At 35.6% G+C, this 21,051-nt stretch overlaps 2 protein-coding genes and 1 pseudogene across 4 annotated transcripts; 2 read left to right on the plus strand and 1 right to left on the minus strand.

Annotated features, from left to right (window-relative positions):
• The first annotated feature begins 975 nt into the window (after positions 1-975).
• LOC107600045 (glutathione S-transferase theta-1-like) lies at positions 976-2,423 on the plus strand. Of its 2 annotated transcripts, none has more exons than XM_016291808.1 (5): positions 976-1,150; positions 1,366-1,453; positions 1,526-1,676; positions 1,824-2,009; positions 2,085-2,423. In XM_016291808.1, exons 1-5 carry the CDS (start codon positions 1,039-1,041, stop codon positions 2,283-2,285), a joined length of 738 nt encoding a protein of 245 aa, XP_016147294.1. In that variant the 5' UTR covers positions 976-1,038; the 3' UTR covers positions 2,286-2,423. The 2 variants fall into 2 exon arrangements, with proteins under 2 accessions (XP_016147294.1, XP_016147293.1); XM_016291807.1 differs by having other exon boundaries at positions 983-1,150; positions 1,824-1,999; positions 2,085-2,180.
• A 3,846-nt stretch (positions 2,424-6,269) lies between these two features.
• LOC107600008 (P2X purinoceptor 4-like) lies at positions 6,270-17,721 on the plus strand. Of its 2 annotated transcripts, XM_016291776.1 has the most exons (13): positions 6,270-6,442; positions 6,604-6,751; positions 6,914-6,985; positions 7,125-7,197; positions 7,397-7,490; positions 11,033-11,113; positions 11,313-11,454; positions 13,716-13,852; positions 13,919-14,009; positions 14,096-14,161; positions 14,240-14,344; positions 14,497-14,604; positions 16,852-17,721. In XM_016291776.1, the coding sequence occupies exons 1-13, from the start codon at positions 6,324-6,326 to the stop codon at positions 17,404-17,406; spliced, it is 1,791 nt and encodes a 596-aa protein (XP_016147262.1). In that variant the 5' UTR covers positions 6,270-6,323; the 3' UTR covers positions 17,407-17,721. The 2 variants fall into 2 exon arrangements, with proteins under 2 accessions (XP_016147262.1, XP_016147263.1); XM_016291777.1 differs by lacking the exon at positions 6,270-6,442 and having other exon boundaries at positions 6,658-6,751; positions 6,914-6,971.
• Positions 17,722-17,846: 125 nt separating this feature from the next.
• On the minus strand, positions 17,847-19,834 carry LOC107600009 (P2X purinoceptor 4-like; annotated as a pseudogene).
• Positions 19,835-21,051: the final 1,217 nt, after the last annotated feature.

A 21,051-nucleotide genomic window follows, 5' to 3' on the forward strand; every position in this document is an offset into this window, starting at 1 on the left:
TGATGCTATAACTTAACGACTTTCCATATAAATAAAATAAAAGATCATTATAACTTTCTCTCCAAGAAGAAAGTCACACAAGTTTGTAACGACATGAGGGTGAGTAAATTAATTTCAATTTCTGGATGAACTATACCTTTAATTCATTGGATATACTACTCACTCACTGCTTTGCTCCAGAACAGAAGGTGCTGCTGTACTGACTTATGAATCAAATTTTCCTTTTGTAAAAAGTGTTCTTGGGCCATCATGTAGCAGAATTCTTCAATTAAAAATGATTAAACTTTCTGACTTGTCATTATCAGTGCACATGGTATTTTAAACCTGGAGTGTTTTATAAATATATATAAAGTAAAATAAAAAGTCTGATCTTAATTTTATGATATTCCAACATTTCAAATTCTCCTTTTTTTTGTAAAGCAGTTTTTGATGCTGGAAAAATACCTCTAAAATAAGAAGCCTATAAGCATAAAAGTGTTGCATATGCATTTGAATCTGCATTGCTGAAATTAGGCTACAGTATAATAGGAGAAAATGCATGCATTGCAGTGTAAAAAGATGATTGAAAGGCTATTACTGAAAACAGGAAATAAATCTAAACAGCAGGTTTTGCCTATAAACTCTGTCTAATTCTAATTTTCAGGTATCTATAATAATGCTCTTAAAACATGGTAAATGCAAATTAATTGATGACTAATATTTTAGTGATTAGGAATTAGGAATATATTAGCAATATTTGAAGCTTCTCAATTTCTTTACAATGTGTTAAGAGTTCTCGTCCCTTCGATATCTCAGACAAGACAAGTTTTTCTCAGCTCTTGCCATTTGTCTTTGATCATAACAACAATAGCACAGAATTAGATCAACGAAGCCGACAGCCACAACATAGTAACCTAGTTTTAGGTTTCGCAAAAACATTGTAGGCCTACTACTGACCCCTGGAGGGCGGAGCATAAATACAGAGCATATGAGGGTGTCAGGGAGGGTAAGAGGTTTCAGGTTTGGCGAATAGCTCATCTTGGACACTTCCCCTCCAAAATGCCACTGGAATTGTATCTCGATTTGCATTCCCAGCCATGCCGCTCCGTCTTCCTATTTGCCAAGATAAATACAATTCCCTTTGAATTCAAAGCCGTGGATTTATCTGCATGTGTTTTTTTTATTAGCTGTTTTATGGAATTGTGCACTGTAATCTTGGTAACCTGCAACTTTAACCGTATCGGGTCTAAACCTGTTTTTTTTTTTTTTTTACTTTAAGCACAATTTTAATATTTTATTATATTGTGCTTTGGTTTCAGTGAAAAAAGTTTTGTATTTTCTGCATTAGGCATCAGACCTATATCTTTTTTTCCTCTGTGCTCAAAGGTGAACAATATGGAGATGAATTTGGCAAGGTCAGCATCATAAGGAAAGTTCCTGTTCTCAAAGATGGAGATTTTATTCTGACAGAGAGGTATGTTGTTACCCTGATTTACATTTGACGCAAATTTAGATTTTGTAAGACTAGTAAGACTGTATACTTTAGTATAGCAATACTGCAGTACTTGGCAGCAAAACATCACACTCCTGACCACTGGTATCCAGCTGAGCTGCAGAAGTGTGCACGAGTCGACGAGTTTCTCTCCTGGCAGCACACGAACATAAGAACTCATGGGTCAAAGGTCTTCTGGTTCAGGGTAAGAGTCGCTGTTTAAACATTAAACAGATCACTTGTGTTTGTGTGCACTGAGTATACTGTGATTATGCAAGCTTTCTTTAAGCTGTTTCGTACTCTCTTTAATGCGTGCATTTTCTGAGGTGGAACTAACATTTCCCAATTCTAGGGGGTCTTGCCTGCAGTCACAGGGGCCCCAGTGCCCAAGGAGAAGATGGATGCTGCTGTGGAGGACCTCAATATGTCTCTGAAGACTTTTGAGGACAAGTTTCTGCAGAGCAGGCCATTTATAATTGGAGATCAAATATCTGTTGCTGATCTTGTAGCCATTGTGGAGATGATGCAGTTACAAACTGCACATTTGTTTTCCTAGACCAAGTGCTTGACTGAAACATGACATATTTACCAATTCTGTTTGTGTGTTTTAAAGGCGGTCGGTACAGGTCTAGATGTGTTTCAAGGCAGACCTGTTCTGAGTGCCTGGAGAGACAGAGTTAAGAAGGAAATCGGTGTGGAAGTCTTTGATGAAGCGCACAAGGTTATCATGAATGTTGATACATTGCCACAAACCTTTGAGAACAAGGGTTTACCAGAGTTTCTCAAGCTAACGATACAGAAAATGTTTAACTAAGTCTGTTTGCATGGTCTAATAGTCTAGTTTTATGTTTAAACTTTCATCTTTCATCAAGTTACTGTGTAGTAATATAGCAGACTACATTCAACTTGGATTAGAAAATATTACAGTAGTGAAATCACTGTATTCGAAATAAAAATGTTATAATAAAATTATGCCTAAGCGTATGCATTTGTACAATTTGCAGTGCATTCATATATTATGTTGTGTGTTTCCTTGAATGGTGAAGTACCAAAGTCTCAAAAACTGCTTGCCAGACTCGCATTTAAATAACACATTTGAAATCAGCAAAAAATCTAACGTGAACTGTCCCATAAATGTTATTCCTTATGCTCAAATAGCTCAATAGTTCAAATAAAAAAAAGCGTAGATTTTAGGCTGGTAAAGCCAAGGCTCATATGCAATTGCAGTATATGTATGAAATATGAGTAATATGAGTGAAACATCTCTGTATAGTTTTTTGAGATTCTCAGTTGTTCATGAACAGAATTCATATGATTAATCCATAAAAATTGTATTGATATTTTTGACAGTTCAGTAAAATATATGACTACATGTCTGTCTACATTTAAGATCACCAGGACAAAAATAACAATTTCATTAACCCATAAAAGACATATTACCCTACACAATATGACAAGAACAACTTATTTAAATATTATATTAAACAAATACTAACTTGTTTCTAGTTATTCCTGATCTCAAGAGAAAGCAAATGTTGGCGATTTTGAATAAAATCGAACAATGTGAACTGAACAAAAACATTACAAAAAAATAATTAAGCATGAAGGTCCATCCCTAAACATAACCACATAATCATATCATACGAAAACATATGAGTGAGATTCATACGAATTAGCCACCAAATTACCAAAATGGTAAAATAGTTATGAATTGCCATGAGATTGTGTTGGTTATTCTCCTGACTATCAGAAAACTGTAGTATAAAGTCAATCAATTAGTAACAGTCTAAACATGTATTCATTTAGCAGATGATTTTATCCAAAGTGACTAAATCTTCATTTTATTTTCACTTTCTTACTTACTATTTAAATGACCAAAAATATTAAGTGTTCGATTTTAATAATTCAAATCCCCTGAAGTAAGCTGTCTTTATCATATCAAACATCCCCTGTCACAACTGTCTGGCTTTTGCTAGCTTGTTCCTGTGCCTTGCTACAACAGAAGAGACTCCAGAGCTTCTCTTTCAGATGCCTGTTTGTATGGAGGACGAAACCTGCAAAAACAATAAATAAATACACAAATAAATAAATAAATGTGTGCATAATAAATACACATATTCTTGTTTAAATACATAAATAAATAATTATATATGTGATGAAAGTAGGCAAATAAATAATATAAATTGGTGGGCAAATGGAAAATGTTTAAGGAAATGCTAAACTCATCCTAACTATTTTCCTTTGATCACTCATTTATTTCTGAATGTAGTTCCACTTTTGTTTCCTCTGCGCAACATGCTAATGAGAGGGTGTCAATTATGCAAGAGTGGGCGGATCGTGTGTGACGAGCTTGAGCGTTTGCCTGCGCATGCGTATTAACTTCATCAGTCAAGGTGACTGATTATTATCTTACACTTTTTCATAGGGTTAGTTTTGTAGTTATAATCATGAGAGAGCTAAATCATAAAATATTTTAAGTGGCCAATGTAAAATATTACGCAATGGCAAACATACTTTTGTCGCCTGTATTTTCTGTTCTGATAACTAATGGGAAAAAACTGTCTGTTCCTCGATTAAACCTCTTCATACCAGTCATCTCACGATGACCTTGGGATACTGATATTACAGTTGTCTCTAGCTGGAGACTCAATTGGGTTACAAAAAACGACGTCAGGAAACGACACTGGTTTTCTTTGGGTCGTTTGTAAAGTCAGAGATACTGTACGGACAATACAGCTCAGTTTTTTATGTATCTTGCTCTGTTAAATGGAAAAAGTGACTTTACATAGGCCATACTGGATTAACACCATGCATCTCCTGTCAGCGGGAAAGCCACGCGCCCCCAGCTATGACATGACCCCGACCAAGTCCATGGTTGACACCCTCTCATTAGCATGTTGTGCAGAGGAAAAAGAAATGTGGAACTACATTCAGAAATAAATGAGTGATCAAAGGAAAATAAATAGGATGAGTTTAGCATTTCCTTAAACATTTTCCATTTGTCCACTAATTTATTTTATTTATTTGCCTACTTTAATCACATGTTTAATTATTTCTATATGTATTTAAACAAGAATTTGTCTATTTATACAGACATTTATTTATTTATTTGCATATTTATTTGTGTATTTATTTATTTATTGTTTTTGCAGGTTTCGTCCTCCATATGTTTGAAGCTGTCAGAAGGAGAGAAGTCATACCACTGTAAAAACTAAAGGCACTGGCTAAGATGTGGTAGGTGATAAATTGCCCAATTAACCTTACAATGATAAACAAAGCCACAATACACAGAGTGGACAGATAAACTCCCACCAGGGAGATGGTGATCTTGCACATGGTAAGAGAAATGCACCATGTTTACTACTGTTCAGATTACACCAACCAAGGTAAAACAAGAGAGTTTGCAAATGTATTATATTAAAGCTTATGCGTGTCACTTATACAATGAGACTACATTTGTTTTCATATGTATATGTATCAATCAGTATTGAATGTTCATGTAATCAGTTTTCAGAATTTGCCTATATTAAAATCTTGTTTGTTTGTTTGTTTAGGCATAGTTAGAAACATGTTTGATCAAATGTAATCTGTACAATTTTACTATGCAAATGTCCAATAAGATGTGGGGAATTAAGTTTTCCACTCTCAAGTTCTTCCATTGTCATCCACATATGGGATAATGGCTTGACAGATGAAAAAAGCATTTTGATAAATCTATAATGTAACAACATGAAAGAAACTCAAATTCTAACCTTATAGACTCTTCTGTGCATGCTGTTAAATAAGCTAACTTGGATTTGACCTTTGTTATGTAAATTCATAGCAAATTCACATTCATAGGCTACCATCATATACATATGAGTATATGATTTTTTAAAAGAAATTAATACTTTCATTCAGCAAAGATGATCAAAAGTGACAGTAAAGGTATTTATAATGTTATGAAAGAATTATATTTCAAATAAAACTTTATATTAATCAAAGAACACTGAAAAATGTAACATTGTTTCCACAAAAATATTTCGAAGCACAGCTGTTTTTAACACTGATAATAAGAAATGTTTTTTTGAGCACCAAAGCAGCATATTAGAATGATTTCTGAAGGATCATGTGACACTGAAGCCTGGAGTAATGGCTGCTGAAAACTCAGCTTTCCCAGGAATAAATTGCATTTGAAAATATTTAAAAAAAAAAAATAGTTATTTTAAAAATCACAGTAGCCTATTATTGTTTTACAGCATTGCTGTTCAAATAAATGAGCCTGCTTAATAGACGTTTTTCAAAAACATTAAAAAATATATATATTACTGGTCATAACTTTTGAACGGTAGTGTTGTAAAATTATTATTTTATTATTTTGTTTTAAGATTATTTTAGGCAGGAATAATCATTGTATTTATGAGGTCCTACTTGACCTTGTCAAAAATGAACTTGAAATGTTTTGTTTTGTTTCCGGGGCCACTGTGAATGGTAAAGCTGAAATAATGGAAATATATCAAATATGTATTATATATACATACATACATTTAAATAAATACATTATAATTATTTTTTTCATCTTTCATTTATTTAAGTTCAAATGAAAAATTCAACCTGAGAAAGAATGAAATTTAAATGTATTTAAAATAATGTTAAAGACTGACAAGGCATGATTTCAAGATTAAAGTGGTTATAAATATGTAATAATTTTGAGTACATTTGTCTCAGTGAAAAGTCTTTCTCCGTCCCAAGAAAGAGTGTGGCAGATAACTGTCTTCCAAAAGACCATGTGACCTACTGGCTCCTGCGCGAGCTCAGCACTGCTGCACTCCGCAGTCATCTTTCTCTCGCCAGTGTTTACTAAATCACTGCCATGCCTTGCACTTTGCTGAATCTCTGTGAATATGACACGCAAAAGCTCGTCAAAATCAAGAGCGTCAGACTTGGGTCCCTGAAATGGACGTTAAACGGAGTGATCTTGATGTTCATTTGGTAAGTGTTTGTGTCCGCTGTTTCTTGCATGTCGCCCCCGCATCATTAACAAGAGCTCTGGCAGTGAGTCACTTACACTTGTTATTATGTGTTTACATGTACTGACCAACACAGATTCTTGATTCGAAGTCCCGAGTCAATGTTATGTCTTTACTTTCCAGTATCATGATGCTTTGGAATAAAGAATATCAAGTGTATGATCTTGTAGTGAGTTCTGTTACAACAAAGGTTAAGGGAGTGGCAAAGATAACGAAACTCGACATTGGAGAAGTTGTGTGGGATGTGGTGGACTACAGTGGACCATATCAGGTAACAGTACACCTTTTTTTTTTTTTTTTTTTGCCACAAAAAAAATTTTGGTCATTTCTAAATAAAGCAGATTTATGCTCAATTTTTAAAACGAGGTAGTAAGTTACGGTAATAAGTCAAACAAATCAAGGTAATAATGTTGTTCTTGTTTTACTTCGGTAGGGAAGAAACTCCTTTTTTGTGTCAACAAATGTCATTGTCACAAAAAACCAAAAACAAGGTAATTGCCCTGAGGTAAGTGCAGTCTGATTTTAGTTTATTTGGTAATACAATACAAAATGTAGCTCAAGTCAAACTTTGTGATTCATTCACCACTGTCGTTTTAAGCCAAATATAATCTATTCAACAGACGTTTTTTATGTTCACACTTCAGGTTCTAACACACGGGAAACAGTGTCGAACAGATAAAGACTGTGAAAAAGGATTTTCTGACCAACATAGCCATGGTAATGTTACATGAAGAAGCCATTTTAAGTTATGCAGCTTGAGAGGAAGCATTTCGATATCAGAACAATCATATTTTGATGTGAAATTAAATGCTAATTCTTTTTTTTTTTTTTTTACAAATTTGAATAATACTAAATAAAACCTAAACTGTTATGTCTTTCCATGATCTGAGGTTCATTCCTGTGTTTGCCTCTTAAGGTGTTCAAACAGGTGCCTGTGTGAAGTTGGACGTACTAAGGAAAACATGTGAAGTTACAGCTTGGTGCCCCATTGAGAACAAGAAGAATCCCAGGTGCTGTAATGTGATTTATATTAAAGGGATAGCTAATCCAAAAATAAACATTTTGTCATTATTTACTTGTCTTTGTGCCGTTCCAAACTTGTATGTAACACAAATGCAGATATTATGATTATAGAAAATGTTTTTGTCCATATAATGAAAGTCAGGGAAGTCCCACATGAGACATTTTTCATTAGAAATAAGGAAGTCATACTGGTTTTGGAATGACACAAAGGTGAGTAAATGATAACATAATATTGATTTGTGGGTGAACTATACCTTTAAGAAGGAACTGTTTCATGACAGTATTTTCTCTAAATGTAGGGATGCACGATATTGGATTTTTTTCCCGATATGCCGATATTTTTCAACTCATTTTGGCCGATGCCGATACCGATATATTCCCTTTTGTTTGGAAACAACACCAAGTCTCTCCTGTGTGGAAATTATTAGCTAATTATTTTTAATTTTGGTTAGTTTTTAACAAGAACTTATTTGTTAGAATTAAATAAACAATAATGAAGTTATTTTATAATAACAGTATATTGAAGCTTTGAAAATAACTATAAATAAACTATATATCAATTGCTACATTTTTTCAGAATTGAATTCAGAAGTTTTGTGATTTATTTCTTGTTGAATTTATAGTATATTGTCTTATATTGTTGTTTTCCTTTATGTAAGCTTTCCTGTAAAGCGCCTTGAGAAAGCAACTTTTAAAGGCGCTATATAAAATAAATGTGTTATTATTATTATTATTATTATTATTATTATTAACCTTAACATTTTATTACCTCTACTATTCTTGTGGATCTGGATCTACCTGTCCCCGTATGTGACCTGCAGCGGGGCAGCTGACCTGCTGTTCCCTGATGGAGTCTCCCAGCTCATCCTGAAGCAGCCGAAGTCTCTCCAGTTCCAGTTCTTGTGTATGTAGGCTGTCCTGAGCCCTCTGCAGCTGAGAGCGCAGCTGCTGCAGTTCCCCCTGCTCCTGTGTCCGACCTACACCCTGAGACTGAGACATGCACAATTTCTCACATATTAATATTAAAATACAGCTCCTTGAAAAAACAGTTGTGAGCTCATAGCTATGTATGAGCTCACACTATAACACACTAAAACACTATTAACCATATAAAGCCTACAGTATCATATCTGATACACAAATATTTAAAGCTCATAAATTATCAACATGACCAAAACTTTGCAGAAAAAACTGCCGTATGCAATCTATTAGTAAAAAAGTAAAAACGTCCTTTTTGATGTGAAATCTTTAATGATTTAAACATAAGGATATTTTTTATATTTTTAGTAACATTTCAATATAAACACTTAATGGCCTGAAGCAAGTTAGTATTATTTGATTATCCATACATAATTTATGAATTTTTTTTTTTTTTTTTTTTACAAATTTGAATAATACTAAATAAAACCTAAACTGTTATGTCTTTCCATGATCTGAGGTTCATTCCTGTGTTTGCCTCTTAAGGTGTTCAAACAGGTGCCTGTGTGAAGTTGGACGTACTAAGGAAAACATGTGAAGTTACAGCTTGGTGCCCCATTGAGAACAAGAAGAATCCCAGGTGCTGTAATGTGATTTATATTAAAGGGATAGCTAATCCAAAAATAAACATTTTGTCATTATTTACTTGTCTTTGTGCCGTTCCAAACTTGTATGTAACACAAATGCAGATATTATGATTATAGAAAATGTTTTTGTCCATATAATGAAAGTCAGGGAAGTCCCACATGAGACATTTTTCATTAGAAATAAGGAAGTCATACTGGTTTTGGAATGACACAAAGGTGAGTAAATGATAACATAATATTGATTTGTGGGTGAACTATACCTTTAAGAAGGAACTGTTTCATGACAGTATTTTCTCTAAATGTAGGGATGCACGATATTGGATTTTTTTCCCGATATGCCGATATTTTTCAACTCATTTTGGCCGATGCCGATACCGATATATTCCCTTTTGTTTGGAAACAACACCAAGTCTCTCCTGTGTGGAAATTATTAGCTAATTATTTTTAATTTTGGTTAGTTTTTAACAAGAACTTATTTGTTAGAATTAAATAAACAATAATGAAGTTATTTTATAATAACAGTATATTGAAGCTTTGAAAATAACTATAAATAAACTATATATCAATTGCTACATTTTTTCAGAATTGAATTCAGAAGTTTTGTGATTTATTTCTTGTTGAATTTATAGTATATTGTCTTATATTGTTGTTTTCCTTTATGTAAGCTTTCCTGTAAAGCGCCTTGAGAAAGCAACTTTTAAAGGCGCTATATAAAATAAATGTGTTATTATTATTATTATTATTATTATTATTATTAACCTTAACATTTTATTTTAAGATATAACATTTGTAGATGGTCTAAAGCAGTGTTTCTCAACCCTGGTCCTGAGCGCCCCCAACGCTGCACATTTTGTATGTCTCCCTTATCTGACACCCATTTCAGGTCCTGGAGTTTCTTTTAATGAGTTAATGAGTTGAATCAGGTGTGTTTGATTAGGGAGACACACAAAATGTGCAGTGCTGGGGGGCGCCCTGGACCAGGGTTGAGAAACACTGGTCTAAAGCAAAAGAGTTGTAAAAATTCTGAAAATCTTTTAAAGATCATAATTTGTTAAAAAATATATAACATATTACACATTAATGAATAAATCAGTATATATAGAATTATTCATTTACAAGTGTCATGTTTGTGATTTTTTTTTTATTCGTGTAAGCTATAGCTTCTGACCTTTAAATCAAAATATACTCATGATTTTATGACATCAGTTACTGCTCTATTCAGAAACAGTCTAAATGTTATTTGTGTATTTTACTTTCATTTCATTAGAAGTAGGCCAACAGCGCCCCCTACGGAATTAAAACTCCTTACTGAGTGGGCATTAGGACCTGGGGGAAGATGCGCTGCTGCCACTGCACATGCTATTACTGTTTACTCTATCATGACATACACCGAATGCATCATTCTGTACGTGCATTCTCAGTTTAAATGCAGAGATCCAAAACAGTGAATCCAATCACTATTCAAGCAAAACTTTGCTTCAAAAATGAGCCACACTGCTGACTTGATCTAATCGCTACACACCCTGACCACATGTGAGTTAATGTATTCCTCTTATCGGCAAGACATATCGGCATAATTTTTCATATCGGGCTGATTCCGATATTTACATTTAAAGCCATTATCGGCCGATTCCGATATCGGTCTGATAATATCATGCATCCCTATCTAAATGATGTTGAAATATTCTATAATTGACTCTTGATTGACTCTTTGTCCTACATACTGTTTGTTGATTAAGATTCAAACTTGCTGTGACAGCAAAGCTATTTGGCAATAGAAAACAACTCGTGGGCAACTATGCTGCAGAATTAATAAAAAAACAGTTGACACTGCAGTTCAGAGCTACCAGTGCCACCAAAGAGACATTTGAGGAATCTGTCTGAGGAAGTTGCAGTTTTATATAAACTTGAGATTCTGTGTACGGAAGTGTTCTTATGTCAGTGTTTCATTTCTTTTTCCCTAGACCTGCTCTTTTGGCATCTGCAGAAAATTTCACTGTGATGATCAAGAATAACATCAGATTTCCAGCATTTAATTACATAAGGTAGTATGCAAGTTTTAAAGTTGCATATGCTCTTATACAGTACAAATGTTAGTGCACTAACATACTGTACTTAATGTATGTGTTAATTGTTAGCAGTAACATTGAAATTTACTTTAAATGTTAGCCAGAAGGAAGCTCCGGATAATATTTAGTGTTCAAAAACTGATAATATAGTCATCCATTTATGTTTTTCTCTTAGAAGAAACATCCTGCCTGAAATGAAAGACACTGACCTTAAAGGTTGCATTTATAACCGCTACAAAAATCCATACTGCCCCATTTTCCGTTTGGGAGATATTGTGAGTGAGGCCAAGGAGAACTTTTCAGAGATGGCAGTGGAGGTATAACATTTCTTTCCAAGCACACTAGAACAAATACTACCTTTTGAATTTTTTTTTAATGTTTTTGAAAGACTTTTATGGTCACAAAGACATAATTTGATCAAACATTCAGTAAAACAAGTAATAAAATATTATTAAAATGTAAAAAAACTGTTTTCTATTTTAATATTGCGTACAGCATAAGCTGCCGCTTTGGGGAAACACCTTTCTCCTCAAATGCTGAAGCCTTATTCGCTTAATGTCATTGCATAGCAATGGCCAATGGTACTCAAGCGTGTGAAAATGGCACTGGAAAGAGCCCTATATAAGCGGCACTGAGCGGTATTTCATCAGAATCTTTTGACTGAATAAGAGAGCTTATGAAAGACCTGAGCGTAAAGCCTGGAATACAGTGTCAGTCTGCAGATTTGAGTTGACAGATTCCATAGAAAATCACGTAGTGTATGGTGGCAAAGACTATAGAATACCCCAAGACGTGTCACTCGTAAAGTTTTGAATGGAGTTCGATTCGATAGAGCGGCCATATTGAGCATTGCATTTTTATGCAATGCTCAATATGGCCGCTCTATCGAACGAAGCCCCGCCTTCTGAGTAAAAGAGCCAATCACTAATCGGTAAAATCAGCGCATCACTGCAGCTGCCATTAGAAGTCCCGGTTGCTATAGAAACAGTCAGCATTCTGGAGATGTGCGCTCAGGACTGCGCATGCGCACTGGCTGGCCTGAAAAATACGCTTTTTTAACGCTATTTGAGCAAAAGAAACAACATTTATGAATAACATTTATTTAGAAACAGTTGTTGTCACATTTCATTGGTGATTTCAAATATTAAATTTAATCTTAAATTTGGTGAACAGTTTTGGAGAATTTGATGTTTCTCCATTCAAAGAGATGCATGCCCGAGAGGCATTTCAAAGATGGCTGCTGAGTGACATGACTTGCCTTAAAGGGACTTTGATAATGGTCACAGACTTTTTTGATAATGGTCACGGATTTTTTTCGCTTCAGACTTTGATTCCATCCAGTCAGAGGATATCAAACATGTTTGATATTTTCAGTCGATTTGAGAACATGTTGTTTTCATTTGTCACACGTCTCCTAGCAACAAGGCACATGTTTCTGTGTGAATTTGTTGTGATCAAAACAACTTGAAAGTCTAGTAGTGTGTGATTCCCAGTCATGTAATGTATGATGGCCAGTTTTCCTTTGTCACTATTTACAAAGTCGGTAAGTGTATGATGCCTAGTGTTTTAAAAATCTGTTCAGATTTTAAAAGTCATGGAGTGTATTCCAGCCTTACGTAACATGGCATGAAAGCAACGTCTCGTTCCCTTCTTAGGGATCCGAGTTTATGTCAGTAACGGGAGACGTTCCCTTTCGATAGGGTCTCTCAAAGTTTGGGGAACGTGTAACTTCACGCTGTGTTACTGCGAAGTGCGTTCGGCATAAGTGGAGACGGCATATAATATATAACTACAGCTAGTAAATATCATTCACTTGCTTAACAGGAGCAAGCACAAGCAATAGCACTGGCTTAAGGGAGAGCACTTTTTTTTCCTTTTTTTTTTACCAAAGCGAAGTCCTGAGTGGGGGTAATGGACGGGCGAGGGGGGTTCAGCATAGAAATCCAATTACTAAATCATTCCTCCACACTGACAACCTATCAATGTCAGAATGAACGCTAATCCAAACACTCTTGTCGAAAAGACGAGACTACTGAAAATACGCAGTTGACAGGGTCTTGGCCTTTCGAGGTACAACAATTTTCGAAGGCTCTTCACCTATGAGCGTAGAGACGTCTAGTGCCTCGACGTATGTCTGCCCCGCGATTGAGATGGCCATGGAGACAGACAGGAGGTGCTGGTCTGCCCACGTCTACAGGCTCGTTGTGAGCATGAGAACAGGGTGAGAAGGGAACCGCCTTGGCAATGTATGAATGCCACGGCCACCATGTTGTCCCTGTGAACGAGAACATGCTTGTGACTGAGCTAAGTGTAGAAACACTTAAGAGACAGGTGAACTGCTCCGAGCACCAGGCAGATCCAGGCAGGTCATCAGGTAACTTTTCTCCATGTCTTCCCAGGCACGGAATGCCTGGCGACCATCGCACAAGGCTGCTGTCATAAAAGGCTGTGCTCTCCCAGAGGGCCAACGCTTCTAGGCACTCTTTAATTTATTTGAAATACAAATCTTTTGTAATATTATGAATGTCTTTACTGTCATTTTTTATCAGTTTAAAGGATTTTCGTATATGCTCCACAGGGTGGTGTGATTGGGATCCAGATTAACTGGGACTGTGACCTGAACCACATCTTTCACAGCTGTCTGCCCAAATACTCATTTCGTCGCTTAGACGAAAAAGAAAGCAACCGAACCTTGTACCCTGGACTCAATTTCAGGTGTGAACCACTTAAATCATATTGAAAATATGTGAACTGTGATACTGATTTTTATTTTTTTTGTAGGTTTGCAAGATACTCTACAGTGAATGGTGTGGAGCAGAGAACGCTCTTTAAAATGTATGGGATTAGGTTTGATGTGATGGTGTTTGGAAAGGTGAGACCATATTATTCTATATTGTCATTACATTGCATGTTAGCTTTAGCATATAAGACACAAAAAGTTCTCTATATTCTTCACAGGCTGGAAAGTTCAGCATCATTCAGCTAATCATCTACATTGGATCTACGCTCTCGTATTACGCTCTTGTAAGTAACCCTTAAGCCCTCAGCAAGTCGGAAAAGTGTATGAAGTAATTAAATGTTTACCATTGAGTTTGTCTTAAGACAACAGTATTCCTGGACTGGCTTATTGGAACTGGCTGTTACTTCAAAGAGGCAAAACAGAGCTACACTGAGAGGAAGTTTGAGGCCATACAGGACAGAGAAGAGGTGAACACACCTTATAAACATGACAGTGGATAGCACTTCAATTTGTTGTGTGGGAGTTTATTAACACCGTTAATGCGTTACACAGGCTAAATACAGCTTAAACCAAGATTCTGTATACATGAATCTAGCATGTAATAATGTGTTTGTTGCAGTGCTTCCTTTGTGTGTCATTTGTGGATGAGGACAAGTTAAGGGTGGTGAAAAAATCCAGAAAGAAAAGACTACAGGAGACAAAACCCCTTTCCTTACACCAGCCCAAAGTAAGTTTCTCATATTAAATTGTCACATATTTGCCAAATTAATACTTGTTATTAAACATTAAAAAGTGAAAGTGACGACCCATACTCGGAATTCGTGCTCCCATCCCATTCGTGCAAGTGCACACACACAGTAGTGAACACACACCCGGAGCAGTGGGCAGCCATATTGCTGAGGCGCCCAGGGAGCAGTTGGGGGTTCGGTTCCTTGCTCAAGGGTCTCACCTCAGTCGTGGTATTGACGGTGGAAGAGATCGCTGTACATTCACAATTCCTGCCAGACCTGAGTCTCGAACCTGCAACCTTCGGGTTACAAGTCCAACTCTCTAACCATTAAGCCATTTTGGCCAAAGGCATTTTTGCATGGTATAAAACTGAATTAAAGGATTAGTTTACCCAAAAAGAAAGTTCTGTCATCATTTACTCATCTTCATGTCGTTCCAAGCCTGTAAGGCTTCCTTTCTTCTGCAGAACACAATGAATTCAATACAATGGCAGTACATCCTGACTCACTTTAACACTAATAAAGCAACCAAAAGTGTCAGCGAACACGCCATGTGGCTCACTGATCATTTCCCAAGTACTCTGATTGTTTTTGGTGAAAAGCAACATGATATTTAGGGGCCAAGTCCCGAAGATGCTGTAGTCCCTATTGTGTTTGTATGTTGCCTTTATTAGTATTCCTCCCCAATGAAAGTCTATGGAAGCCCTATGAAGGCAACATAGGAAAATTATGAAATTTTGCACACTTGAAGTGATGGTCATGAATAGTGATCTGACCAACTTTGGGGTCTCTAGGACCAACTCTATAGCACCACCAGCAGTTCAAAAATTCACTTTTACAAGTTTTCTTGTAACTTTTGAACCCTTTGTTCTAGAAAAATGAAATTGAGTTAATCTGATTATGCTCTTCATGCTGATCACATTCAATAGCTTACATTAAGACTCCACCCATTACAGTAGTGGCCATTTTGAAAAGTACAATATTCAGTTTTTTCACTACTCTGTAAAATGTTGTCCAATTCTTTTGAAAATGGGCAGAGATGTTCTTTGGACTAAGCCGCACAGAAATGACTGAACAGAATTTTGATATTCATCTTTGTTCAAAAGTTTTGATGTTGTGAATTTAACGATGTTGACCCAAAACTGCTTCAGAGGCTGTATCTCGGCCAAACTTTGATCAATTGAAACAAAACTAGGTAGGCTTCATCAGCACCATGATCTGAAGGTCCATGCTATTTTTATTAATAACTTTTGAACAGAATTAGTCAGAAAATCCTAATCTATTTTGCCAGGATCAGATGAACCGCCTGTCCGCAATTTAGAAAAATTTCATAAATTGCAAAAAAATTGGTAGGCATCATCGATGGCATGTCCCGGAGGTACCTGAGAAGTTTGAACAAAGCGCCACCTAGTGTTCCAGAGATGTGAGGATTTTGGTAAAAACGCTTAACTTTTGAAAACATTCTTCACATTTTGTTAGTTTTGTAGCCTTTTGTACCCTGTATTATGCCAATTCTGGCATATTTATTAAAGTTTATTAGATTTATTCATGTTTTTAAAAGCAAAAAGCGACGCTTGGTGATTATTCACATAAACCCTCGTAGGTTATGTATTATATGCACGTAAACAGTTGAGAAGGAAAATACGTGCAACAGTAAATTGGATCCATCATCTTAAAGTGACAGCAGGCTATATTCCTGCTGCTGATTGTGTGCTTTAATATTAATCAAACAACAAAAGACAAAGACAAAATCACTCACTGCTCTTGACTGAAGGACTTTTGTAGCTTTAATAAGAAACAAAGGAAGTCAAGAATTAAACAATGAAGACTATGCTGTTTTATTTTACATTTAATTATTACATTTTTGCAGTAGACTGAATACTTTAGACTTGCTTTAGTTTCTAGTTTAGACTTGTTTGTTTCATTTGTATCTTTTTTCTATTGTATTTGTATTTTGCTTTTTTAATTACTGACCGTTTAGTTATTTTCAATAATTTTTGAGTTTTTTTTTTATTTTTTTACTATTATTAGTTACCCTAGTATTCTACTGTGGTTTTGAGAATTGTGAAATTTCGCTGGTCTCTAAAATGTAGATGTCACAGCAACCTTATTTACAGGAAATATATATTTGATATGTATATCGCTATCTTTAAATAAATCACTCATATAAAGTTTGTCATTTCAGATCATGAAATTGTTTTTATGGTTTTAGTTAACTATAATAACCCTGGTCTGTTCTCTTTCAGAATGATTTGGCAAGCATGAAGACTCTGATGAGCGTTCTGCAGTATGGTCAAAGCAGAAGTGAGCCTGTACAGAATGGCCAGAGTGGTGTGCTAAAGGAAGACGAAAAACTTCCCAGAACCCACAGCAGCAGACAAAGCACAAGCACACCATTACTGGAGATGCCACAGTCTGGGTGTCTGGCCTGGTGTCAGTGTGACTGCTGCCGGCCTACCGACAACTTGCAGGAGCAGCTGTGCTGTCGGTCAAGGAAAGGGCGCTGCATAACCTCCTCCCCGCTCTTTTCAACTCTGGTTGTCAGTCGTTCCGTCCTGGAGACCGCTTTGTTCTATGTGGATCCCCTAGCAGAGCTGGGTGAGGAGGTTCAGCTGCGCCATGGGGCCTATGCTCAATTCATTAGATGGCGCTTTGGTGACAGCACACCCAGAGATGCTGTTCCAGTAATACCCAGTTGCTGTATATGGAGGATAAGAGCAGAATACCCCAGCCCTGATGGGAAATACAGTGGCCTTAGACTCTATCAGGCTGTACCGTCTCAGACAGACTTCATTAGATAAGATTTTTATTCATTTTATGATTAGACATTCAATCGCAATGACAATGCCTTGGGTATAAAAGGGAATGATACAAACTACAGTCAATATTTCAGTATGTTGAGTAATTTTTGCAATTTTAACCTGCAAAGCAACCAAATTATGTATCATATTAACCACAAAAAAATGTTGTCAGGACGCATTTACTAACACAGATGCCTTTGAATTAAAAAATCAAAATGAAACCAGAGGTCAAGCATGTACAACCAACCTGGTTTACTAATCATTTTAAGTGTTATTAAACATTGATACATTCAAACTGTAATGAATAAAAAAGTTTTACTAGTTTTAAGTGCGGTGAAAGTGTCCAGTTCACTCTATCATATGAGGTTGTCTCCATGGAGCACTATAACAGTATAAAATATGGTATAATTTTGTGTAACAAAAATAAATTACTAATAGAATAAACTGATTTAACTTTTACTCACCAGTAGCACACTCATCACCTTTTTGGTTCAGGTGAATTAATTTATGTTTGGCATAGTAGACACGGTCTTTCATGCCAGTAAACATGAACCAGTCACAAACAGCATTCACCTGGGAGAAGTTCAGGATCAACATGAAAATACTTGAGCCAAAGACATTTCACTCAAATAGGTGAACCAAACTAAGAAAGGAAAGAGTGGCACCAATATTCACAATAGTGGGCACAATATTGGATTTACCAGCCTGCAGAGACTATTTCAGATTATAAGAAAAAAATAGGTGTAAAAATAGACTAAATAGATGCTGATTATTATTTTGACCTCAGAGACTAATAGAAAAACCGTCCCAAACACAATGACATCAAAGCGGATTCCAAAGGCCTTTATCAATGTCCGTGTTTCAATGTTTTCATTGTTTTTATAATATTTTGCAAATCTGTAGGAAAGAACAAAATTGTTATTGTCTAGCTTTAAAATCAAAATCAAAATTTTCAGTTAAACCGCATTTATCAGAAATTGTAGCCAGGGGCAACGTTATTTTCAGGATTTTCGTTGTTCAGTCTTCTAAAAGAATACTTGGGAATGCAGAAGCGTTCTGGGAAGTCCAAGTCACAAGTCCAAAAATCCCTATAATACCACCCTTTAACATTAAAACACACTGTCAAATACAGTATTTAACTTAATTTCATGAATACATATTTAAGTAAAGGACTAATCTAACACTACTTTTCAAAAGCTCAGGGTCAGTAAGATTTTTTTATGTTTTTTAAAGAAGTATCTCATGCTCACAATGGCTGCATTAATTTGATCAATACAAATACAATTGAAATGCAATTAAAAATAATAATTTTCAGTATTAATATATTTTAAATGTAATTTATTCCTGTGATGGCAAAGATGAATTTTCAGCATCATTACTCCAGTCTTCAGTGTCACATAACTGTTCAGAAATCATTCTAATATGCTGATTTGAAGCTTAAGAGACATATCTTATTTCTTAGTAATCCTGCTTAATATTTTATGGAAACCATGATAATTTTTTTGTCAAATCAAATCTTTTATAACATTATAAATGTCTTTACTGTCATTTGTGATCAATTTAATGCATCCTTGCTGTATAATAAGTATTCATTTATTTAAACATTTTCAACAGTAGTGTATATAAATGTAATAAATGTATTAGATATACAGACTTTATGAGCAACGACACTGAAGTCTTTTCCTGCCTCAGTTACCATGTTCCCCAGACGGAAAATAGGACAGTCTGGGTCTGTTTTACGATCAAACGTGCAGTTTTTTAAGTATGTGGAGTTGATGTGATGCAGAATGTTTCGCCTAGAAATAGCACAAAACAATAGATTCACATAGCTCACTAACATTTGAATTTAAATGATGAATCTCTCTACATTGCGTCATTAAAGACCTCACATTTAAATGATAGATATCATGGGCTTTCTGTTATTCTAAGACTAAAATGCATGAACTTACTTTAATAACCCTGGATATTGTATGTTGTTTAAAATTGTAAAGTTTATTATAAACTTTGGTTATTGTATTGTAAAGTTTAAAAACTTTGGATATTGTATGTTTTTGATGAGCACTGTGAAGTCCTCTGCTGCACTTATAGCAGGTCTGTACAATCACAGATTATATTAATATTCACTTTCAATTGTGCAAATGGCATCAAACTTTCCCACTTTTTAAGACACTCACTTTGGAATGATGGTGTCATTTTCAAGCAGACACCATGCCTGCACCTCACAAGTTTGGATCTTTTCAGAGTACTGCACACATTGGCCAGTCTGAACACCTGCGAGGAGGAACACAGCTTACATCCGCAGCACTATTTAGAAAACATAAAAACGTACCATTGTCACGGACTTCATCGAGTCCCTCTTTGCAATCACTGTCTGACTCAGTCAGCAAATTCACTTGGAATCTGTAAAAATGAACCATTTATAATTCAACATGCAATGGTCTCGTCTTGTGTGAAAATTGACAAAGCATATGAAAGTGTTCTGTTGTACCTCAGGACACTTGCTCTGTGTCTGGCCTGGAGTCACAATCATATTTGTTAACACAAAGAGTTTTCTCCCTACCAAATTAATACAAATAAGGCTGATTGAATCTGGAATTAATTGCTTCAAAAAGCATGTCAGTTGGACAGAAAATAACTCATGCACTTCTATTGCAACGCGTTTCTGTCAAACAAATTTACAGACCTGGGGTGGGATAACATTCTGGTATGTCCCAAACATGAACTCCCTCAGTGAATGAATTGGTCAAAATGTTTCCTTTCACCTTTGTGCTGACCGAGCTGATCACTGAGTCTGTGTCCTGGTAAGCACGCTGAATCCAGCAGACATATCTTTAAAGCACAATGCAGATATGGAGTTACCCTAAACCATCAAGACTGCATTCAATTTCACTGAGAGCACAACAAGTGGGTGTAAAAACATACATTTATTGTAACAAGGGAAAACAAATATTTTTATTTTTTGGTAAAGTGAAAGTCACTCCAAACTCAGTCCCTAAAAAGCACACCATTTATGTATTTTCATATCCATGGGACTACAAAAATAAGGTTATTTTGCCTGGACCAGAAATGGAAAACTGTTGTTTTTTTAAAAATACCTTTACCTCAGGCTTTACAAGCTCTAATTACACTCTTATTCAAAGTGTCTTAAAAATGAAATGAATACAAGTAGATGCAATCAATATTTTTCCCAAAGTTTAAATGCTGTATAAAACTAAAATTATACTCACACAGCAACATAGGTGATGATCAACAATTGGATCAGTCTGAAAAGGGCTCCCACTCGTTTGGTTTTAATAACCAGCATTACAGGGGTTTCATAATCAAAAAGACACTGGAGGCAAATACCACTGCAGTCCTTACAGCCCATTGCTGAAGAAATGTCCACTAAACTACAGTACTTGACGTAAGGTCAGAAGTTGAACATTGTGTCAGCCTGTAGTATATCTACTATACTTTCAATAGAATTTACACATGCGTTAAATATAATTTCTTAACGTGCAGGATCATTATAAGTGTTAAGATTTGCACTGCCAGCCACCTGCAGGTATTTGGTTAAACACCTGTTAGGTACCCAGTTGCACTTGCACTCTGCAATTGCTATAATGGACCTTTTTCACATTTCCGGGTTTCTCAGCAGCTGAAGTC

The sequence above is a fragment of the Sinocyclocheilus grahami genome, unplaced genomic scaffold (genome assembly GCF_001515645.1).
Source record: "Sinocyclocheilus grahami isolate Dianchi unplaced genomic scaffold, SAMN03320097.WGS_v1.1 scaffold276.1, whole genome shotgun sequence".
In the NCBI taxonomy this organism is placed as follows: domain Eukaryota; kingdom Metazoa; phylum Chordata; class Actinopteri; order Cypriniformes; family Cyprinidae; genus Sinocyclocheilus; species Sinocyclocheilus grahami.

Bases quoted from the DNA above. Each gene is read 5' to 3' on its own strand.
- LOC107600045 (XM_016291808.1), top strand. From the start codon at position 1,039: ATGCCACTGGAATTGTATCTCGATTTGCATTCCCAGCCATGCCGCTCC. The intron at 1,454-1,525 runs GTATGTTGTTAC...TGTATACTTTAG, and splicing joins GATTTTATTCTGACAGAGAG to TATAGCAATACTGCAGTACT. The intron at 2,010-2,084 runs GCACATTTGTTT...TGTGTTTTAAAG, and splicing joins AGATGATGCAGTTACAAACT to GCGGTCGGTACAGGTCTAGA.
- LOC107600008 (XM_016291776.1), top strand. From the start codon at position 6,324: ATGCCTTGCACTTTGCTGAATCTCTGTGAATATGACACGCAAAAGCTC. The intron at 6,752-6,913 runs GTAACAGTACAC...TTACTTCGGTAG, and splicing joins ACTACAGTGGACCATATCAG to GGAAGAAACTCCTTTTTTGT. The intron at 11,114-11,312 runs GTAGTATGCAAG...TTTTTCTCTTAG, and splicing joins CCAGCATTTAATTACATAAG to AAGAAACATCCTGCCTGAAA.